This window comes from Carlito syrichta, unplaced genomic scaffold (genome assembly GCF_000164805.1).
Source record: "Carlito syrichta isolate Samal-C Ts95f unplaced genomic scaffold, Tarsius_syrichta-2.0.1 Scaffold305688, whole genome shotgun sequence".
Classification (NCBI taxonomy): Eukaryota; Metazoa; Chordata; class Mammalia; order Primates; family Tarsiidae; genus Carlito; species Carlito syrichta.
In genome coordinates, this window is record NW_007249784.1 from 256,578 (window position 1) to 264,603 (window position 8,026).

An 8,026-nucleotide genomic window follows, 5' to 3' on the forward strand; every position below is an offset into this window, starting at 1 on the left:
CTAAGGACCTCCTGCAGGGCTGGGGTTTCAGGGCAATACTGGGGACTGAAAATGTGTCATTCAGGGAGGCTTGTAGATGGGGATGTCCCTGCACGTGTAGAGAACCTGGTGGTGTGTACAAGGGGCCAGAAAGACTGGAGAAAATGTGTCTAGGGGACTGGTAGCAGCTCCCACTAGGGGAATTTCCCTCCTGCGGTGGCCTTTACTCATCTCTGTGTAGCCTGTTGTAGCTTCCATCCAGACGGGTCCAGCATCCCAGCTGATCTCTTTGCTCGCCCTGTCTTTCTTGGTCTCTAGCTCTCTTCCTCTCACATTCTGCCCCGTCTGTCTCCCGGACTCTTCCACCGCTTCTGCGTCTTAGTCTGTTTTCAACTCCCCACTTAGGGCCCCCACCTTTGAGCATATATCTGCTTCTCTCTCTGTCTCTGAGTTTCTCTGGGGTTATCTTTCCCTCTACTCCGCCCAGACACGCCCTCTATCTCTTCCTTCCACCCAGTCCCAGTCCAGCACCTGGAGTGGGGGTAGGGAGAGACTGCCTGGTCCCTAAGAGGCGACAGTGGGCGGGCCAATCCCTCTCTCCATATTTGCATATGTATGAGGTCGCCTGGGCCAGCGGCGAGAAGGCGGAGCTTCTGGGGGTGGGAAGGGGGCGGGCACCCCCAGAGCCGCAGAGTATAAAGACTGCGCGCCGCGATCGCTGGCCCCGCACTGCTGAGGAGCGGAGGCTCCGCCTGGGGGGCCCCCCATTCCTGGCTGTCCCCCAACTGCGCGTCCCCGCCCCACCCCAGCGGCCGAGCCACCACTGGTGCAGTGGTCTCCGCTTGACAGAGGAGCCTTGAGCGGTCACCCGCCAGGTTCCACAGCCTCTTTACATCTCGGATTTCGGGGCGGTCCCCTCCCCCACCTCTCCCTGCCTCTTTGCGCCCCGCTTTTTCTGCGTCTTGCTTGGGTTCCGTAGTCGTCTGTTTTTGCACCCTTTTTTCTTTTGCTTCTAGGAGATTTGGGAGGTGAAGCTGCGTTCACACCTCTTCCCCTTGTTAGCCTTCCCTGCTCGGACAGTCCCCCTTTTCACCGCAGTTGGGGGGCCTAGGATCGGTGTATCTTCCGCCGCGAGGCCAGCACCCCGCAGCGCGTGGCCGTGCACCCCAGAATTTGCTGCAGCTGCATATCTGAGAGGGGTCTCCTTCGCTCCCTCCGCCTTTGCTCCCCGCGCTTTCGGGTGCGTGGAGGGCTTCAGCGCGCAGAGCCCCCGCTTCTCCGCAGCCCCCCGCCCCGCGCTGGGACTCGCCCTGAGCCGCCAAGATGGTCATCCAGAAAGAGAAGAAGAGCTGCGGGCAGGTGGTTGAGGAGTGGAAGGAGTTCGTGTGGAACCCGAGGACGCACCAGTTTATGGGCCGCACCGGGACCAGTTGGGGTACGCGGGGCCAGAGCGCAAGGGGCTCGGGGGAGCCGCGGGGCGACGCCTCGGGGGCGCAGGGTCCCGCCGACGCGCCCCCAGCTCCCCTCCCGGGTCCTCGGCGTCCAGCCCCCCTGCCGGGCTCTGGGCTGGGAGGGGGCCGAATCACCAGTCTAATCTCTCCGGCTGGCCGTGCGGAGGCGGAGAAAGTAGGTCACAGCCGTCTTCCCGCCCCCCGCGGAGCCCCCTCGGGCGGGGGGTCGCGAGCTCTGCGCGCGTGTCCACGCCGCGGCGCTCACGCTAGCTCTCGGGCCTGTCCGCTCCACACGGTTGTCCCCCACCTCCGAAGAGCGCCCCTTCCCTCCCTCCGGTTCTCACTAGCTCGCCAACCTCATCTATTTTTAGCTCGTGCCCACCCCCTGGACCCTGGGAACATTCATGAGGGGGCGGGTCTTGGAGGGGGTGTGTTAGGGGGGTTCTTCACAGCGGAAGTTGTCTACATCCCACCGCCGGGTGTTTGAATCCTTCTGTGACTGCTTTGTGTGTGGGGGGCTACTGGGATGGGTGACAGTTTTTGCGACTGCATGTTCCGCCTTGGTGGTGGTGGCGCGGGAGGAGTGGTCACTGGGGTAAGACGTGTACTCATCCAGCCGGGTGTGTCTGGGAATCGGATGGAGCTTCTCTACCCTTACATGGCAGGACCTGGGGGGTAGGGTGGGAAGTTGTTTGTGGTCAGGGGGTCTGGTGACAGGTGCAGGTGAGGGTCAGAATTCTTCCCAAAGGGATGGCCAAGAGGGAAGTCAAAGACACACTATATGACACAATTGACAATATATCTGCACTGACTGGGCACTGTCCCCATCAGCCCACCTACTTAGGGGCTCTTGAGGTGGGTCCAATGCAATCCAGGCCTTCAGGGAACTCAAAATCTAGCCCCAGGGATGGGAGGGATCCCAAAATGCTTGGGATCTGAGGACTTCCTGGAGGAAGTGTCTTCAGAGATTGAAAGACTGGAGTCCAGGGTGGTGGGCCCTTACACCAGCCTAGGGGAGTGATGGAGAGGTCATATCAAAGGAAGGCTGTGGGAGTTTCTACCCTTACTCCCTGCCTCTGCCCTCCGTTCTGGGTGTGAGTTGAGGGCGGGGTGACTGCCAAAGGTTCTGACAGCTGTCTCTGAGAGATTTGTAGCTAGGCCAGGGTGTTAGGTCCTTCGTTTCAGAAGCTGTGTTCAGGGTGTTGCTTTTGCGGGGCACCAGAGGAGATTCTGAAGTCTGAGGGTCCATGCTCTGTGGGGTGGTTCCAGTACCAGCTTAAAAAGTCATTGTACTAGCACAGCTTGAAGCAATTCAGAGGTAACAGATGTGTGCCTTTTCAGGACCATGCATGGTTGAGAAGTTGGAAATGTAATTGGAGGCAAAATGACAGCAGCCTCTACTTGGGGTTGCCCCAGCAACAAGAGTTTAGGTCTCTTGTGGCCTCCACAAGGTCGGGCTTCACTGTGCCCTAGGACCAGGAGGGGGCTGGGAGTCATGGCTGGAAGCCAGGCACAACTGCTTGTTTCCAGCTTGTCTCATTTTGTTCCCAGGGGAAGGCTCTAAGATGTCCTTATGGCTCTGCAGCCGGCCCCAGTGCAGAACTACTGAGTGGGTAGAGGAGTGTGTGGGGATAGGTGAGGTAATGGTGGGAAACTTAGAACCTGCTGACCCTGCTTCCTCCTCCCTAGCCTTTATTCTCCTCTTCTACCTCGTCTTCTATGGCTTCCTGACTGCCATGTTCTCCCTTACCATGTGGGTGATGCTGCAGACTGTCTCTGACCATACCCCCAAGTACCAGGACCGACTGGCTACACCTGGTGAGTGAAGAGGCTCCCCCTACCAGCTACTCTAACCACCAGTCGTGCCCTTAAGCCTCCAAAAGGAATATATAGTTCTTTTCGGGAGTTTGGTTCTGATGACCCAATCACCATGTGCCAGGAAGTTCTTCTTGAAGTCTGCCTTTCTTCCTATGTCCTGCAGCTGGGAGTATGTGATCTGTGGAAGTGGCAGATAACCACAGAAGATCATCCTCCTGTGAAGACAATCTAGGTCTTCACACCATCCCTCACCCTGGTGTCCTCTGTATCTATCTTCTTTCCTTTGTGTGTGGTCCCTCATCTGATATATATCTCCCACTCCTGCCCTCGTTGGCTATAGGCTTGATGATTCGTCCCAAGACTGAGAACCTTGATGTCATTGTCAATGTCAGTGACACTGAAAGCTGGGACCAGCATGTTCAGAAACTCAACAAGTTCTTGGAACGTGAGTGTGGGGCTAACTATGTGGCAGTCCAGGACCTTGGGTAGGGATTGGGAACCCTGGAAGCAGAACATTGGGCCCCTGACTCTCTCCCTCCCACCTCCTTAGCTTACAACGACTCCATCCAAGCCCAAAAGAACGATGTCTGCCGCCCTGGGCGCTATTATGAACAGCCAGATAACGGAGTCCTCAACTACCCAAAACGTGCCTGCCAATTCAACCGGACCCAGCTGGGCAACTGCTCTGGCATTGGGGACCCCACTCACTATGGTTACAGCACTGGGCAGCCCTGTGTCTTCATCAAGATGAACCGGGTACCCATGATCTTGGTCGCCAGGGGGAGTGGAGGAGGGAGCTGGGACCACCATCTGCTGATAGTTGTATTGTCATTTTTTTTTTTTTTTTGAGTTGGAGTCTAATTCTGTCAACCAGGCTGGAGTGCAGTGGTGGCACACTCAACGGTCACTGCAGCCTCAACCTGCTGAGCTCAGGAGATCCTTCCACCTCAGCCTTTCAAGTAGCTGGAGCTACAGGCACACGCCACCATGCCTGGCTAATTTTTTGACTTACTGTGGAGATGAGGTCTCGCCAAGTTACCCAGACAGGTCTCGAACCCATGGGCTCAGGCAATTCTCTCACCTCAGCCTCCCAAAGTGCTGGGATTATAGGCGTGAGCCACTGTGTCCAGCCTGACAGTTGCATTCTTTCACTGGGGCTAATAGGAATGAGAGATTTTTGGATGTTTGAGTAGCCGAGAGAATAAGAGAGGTGGGCCTTGAAAGCAAAGCTCTGTAACTAGAAGGCTGGATGCCTGTCTTTTTGTTTTCTTTTTTTAAAGACAGGGTTTTGCTCTATTGCCCAGGCTAGGCTTGACCCCCTGGGCTCAAGTCCTGCCTCAGTAGCTGGGACTACAGACACAAGTCACTGTGCCCAGCTTAGCTTGATCTGAATGCCTGTCTTTGACAACTTCTTCCTCTGACTCTCTCCACCCTCCCTTCTCACTCCAGGTCATCAACTTCTATGCAGGAGCAAACCAGAGTATGAATGTTACCTGTGCTGGGAAGGTGAGTTTGTTGGGCCTTGTCCATCTGCTCACCTGTTTGTCCTTCATGGTTTCTGTGTGGTTCATCCATCTCTTCCTATCTTCTTTGCTCCCAGAGGCCCCAACATCATAGAAACAAGGGGGTAAGAGTGGGTTCCACTGCAGCTTGAACTCCTCTTGCTTCTCTCTGGGATGCAGAAGCCTGTTCTCCTGGGGCAGACACAATCCCTCCTCCACCAAATTCCTGGTCTCTGGCTTCTCTCCCTCACCCTCCCACCTTCTCCATTATTCCCTTATTGTCCATGTCTTCCGCTCTCCTTCCCTTATTGCTTCTGTTCCTCAGTTCCATTTAGGTATCTGGTAGCTGCTAATCTGTTAGCACCATCTGCCACCACTAAGTTGTCCTTGGGAACCCATTCCCCTTACTCTGTCCTCTCTAGAAACTTGCTGCCCCTTTCCATTCACAGCCCCTTTCCTTACATCCTACTGAACCCTTACTCATTTATCTGTTCTTTCTTGGCTCTGCTCCAGAAACCGACTCCTGAGGATGGGGTAAGGACTTGGGGTAGGAGTTGAATAGGAGGCTTCAGTGTCATTAGTAACCTTCAGGATTTCCTAGTCTGATGACAAAAGCAGGCCATCCCTCTCCTACACACAGACATACACATAGACACACACACACACACACAGACACACACACACACACACACACACACACACACACACACACACACACACACACACACTCACAGCTCAAGGGTAGCTGACTTAAGACAGCAATAATTGGGGGTGAAGGAAGAACAAAGGGAAGCCTGGTGAGATTCTGGGTGCCTGCCATCCTTAACTTGCTCACCTCTTTACTTTCCTGCACCTCTGCAGCGAGATGAAGATGCTGAGAATCTCGGCAACTTTGTCATGTTCCCTGCCAATGGCAACATCGACCTCATGTACTTCCCCTACTATGGCAAAAAGTTCCACGTAAGTCCCATGGGAGGCCCAGGCTGATGGCGGGTGCGGGTTGTAAACTTGGGAAGGAAGTCAAGTTGTCCCAGGCCTAGACCCTCGCACTGCTCCTCTGGCCCAGGTGAACTACACACAGCCCCTGGTGGCTGTGAAGTTCCTGAATGTGACTCCCAACGTGGAGGTGAATGTGGAATGCCGCATCAACGCCGCCAACATCGCTACGGATGATGAACGAGACAAGTTCGCTGGCCGCGTGGCCTTCAAACTCCGCATCAACAAAACCTGAGGCCCCTTCCTCCCGCCCCCCATCTCTCTCCTGTGGATGCTTCTGGAATGTCCCTGACCCTGCCTGATCCCTCCCTCACCCACCCCAAAGGTATTTTTTATAACAGAGCTATGACTTGCCCTTTTCCTTGACTTCTCAATCCAGCCTCATGTCCATTGTAATTCCCTGGCAGTATGCATCTTCCACCACCTTCTCCCATCCCAACCTTAGCTCAGTCAGAGACGGGAAGATGGGCTACCAAGATGGCCATAGAGGAGTCAGGAGCCTTTCTAATTCTGATTTAGCTATGAGAGCTACCCCCTCTCCTGCCTGCCTGTTCTAAAAGCTACAGAAAATACCCACTGACCCACCCAGCTACACACACACACACACACACACACACACACACACACACACACACACACACACACGGCCTTGTTTCACTCCTTTGCTTCCAGAAACGAGTGTGGTGCTCCCTCCTTCCATTCCTTTCTCTGTCTTTCTTTCTCACACTTTCTCCCTCATCTGCACAGTTGCTATCTTGGTGACTTTTGAGTTAGCTGGCTCTACTGACAGGCCTTTCCCCACCTCCTTTTCATCCCGATTCTCTCCTCTGAAAGGCAGGCAGTTATTTGTCATTGAGGACTAGGTGGGTTCTGTAGCCTTTTGCCTCTTTCCTGTCACATTCAGCTTCTCACCCTATGATGACTATGTGAACTGGGAAATGAGGGTCTGGAAGAGAAGCCTGTATTGACCCTTGTCGAAAATCCTCTAGCAGCAGCCCCTGACTTCGGTTTCCTCCTGGTCCTTTGTATCACCCAAGTAACTGCTACTCAGAGGGGCGGGGTTGACCTAGGCTGAATATCCACTTTGTTTTTACTGATGGCTCCCTTCCCCCATTTGCCTTCCCAGAATATCCTTCAAGTTCCACTTCCCAGGGAGCTCTGGGGGAGGGGCAGCCATTCTGGCTCGGTCCCCAGCGGCCACCTTGGAAACATCAGCTGGCTAGGGGACTATTCCACCTCCTTCCCCTGAGCCTAGATCTGCCCCCACCATCCCCTCTCTGGCTTCTCTTAGCAAGTTATCACCTTATCACTAACTCCGTCCTTTTCCTCCGCATGCCAGCCTGAAAGTTCCAAATATCCTCTTCAATCTAGACTTTGGATTTCTTGGCTCCATCTCCTTCAGACCCCCTTGGCTTTGCCTTTTTAAGAAACCCCATAATGCCCATAGAATGTTCAATGAAGCACCTCCTGCTCTGGGTCTTCTTAGCTGTAGAGGCATTTTAACTCTTTCTCCTCCAGTGTCCCTTCACTTACTTTCTCACCCTCTCTAACCTCCTTTTTCTTTTCTTAATGCTGCAGCCTCCACACTCCACCCACAGATAGACCCTTCCCTCTTTTTTCTTGCTGGATCTGTGTCTCTTCCCTTTGGGTCCCCATGTTTTCCTGCACACCCCGCCCTTCGCACCATGGTCTCTCTCTCTGCAGTTATTTAATGCCTGTGTCAGATCTACTGTAAAAAGAGGATAAAGTACAATAAAATGAGAGCAATTATATATATAAATATATATCATACACAGAACCCTATGTGTGGGTTGTTCCTTTCTGAGCATTTGGAAGAGCCCAAGGAAGGGTGGATTTGGATGATCCTGAGGGTTCCTGAGGCTTTGGGGGCTGCTCTCCAGCTATGACCTCTTCCTTCCAGTGTTCAAGCATCTACCCACTTCACTTTGACTAATTTAGTGCACACCATCTTGAGTTCACTCGATACAAGAAAGGAAACCTATGTATTTTTGTACAGTGATACTTATAAAATGCCTACTGTGTGCATTCTAGGCACCATGAGGACACACTTATGAAAGAGGCAGAGTTCCTGCCCCCAAGAAGCTCCCCAGTTTAACGGGAGAGGTGAGGAGCACACGAGAAACTCTCATACAAGGTAGACATAAACGTGATTCAAGGAAGGGGAAACAGCTGTGATAAAATTTAGCATGGTCATCCGCTTTCAGGGGCTTTGAAGGGAAGTTTTCTTACAGGATACAGTATTTAAGCTGGGACTTAAAG

General features: G+C 53.6%; 1 protein-coding gene across 2 annotated transcripts; it reads left to right on the forward strand.

The window, feature by feature from the left end:
• The first annotated feature begins 675 nt into the window (after positions 1-675).
• Positions 676-7,544, forward strand: ATP1B2 (ATPase Na+/K+ transporting subunit beta 2). 2 transcript variants are annotated; one of them, XM_021714621.1, is made up of 9 exons: positions 676-1,414; positions 3,120-3,248; positions 3,589-3,693; positions 3,799-4,004; positions 4,698-4,754; positions 4,849-4,875; positions 5,264-5,284; positions 5,612-5,710; positions 5,817-7,544. In XM_021714621.1, exons 1-9 carry the CDS (start codon positions 1,303-1,305, stop codon positions 5,979-5,981), a joined length of 921 nt encoding a protein of 306 aa, XP_021570296.1. In that variant the 5' UTR covers positions 676-1,302; the 3' UTR covers positions 5,982-7,544. The 2 variants fall into 2 exon arrangements, with proteins under 2 accessions (XP_021570296.1, XP_008060533.1); XM_008062342.2 differs by lacking the exons at positions 4,849-4,875; positions 5,264-5,284 and having other exon boundaries at positions 5,817-6,099.
• The last annotated feature ends 482 nt before the right edge of the window (positions 7,545-8,026 follow it).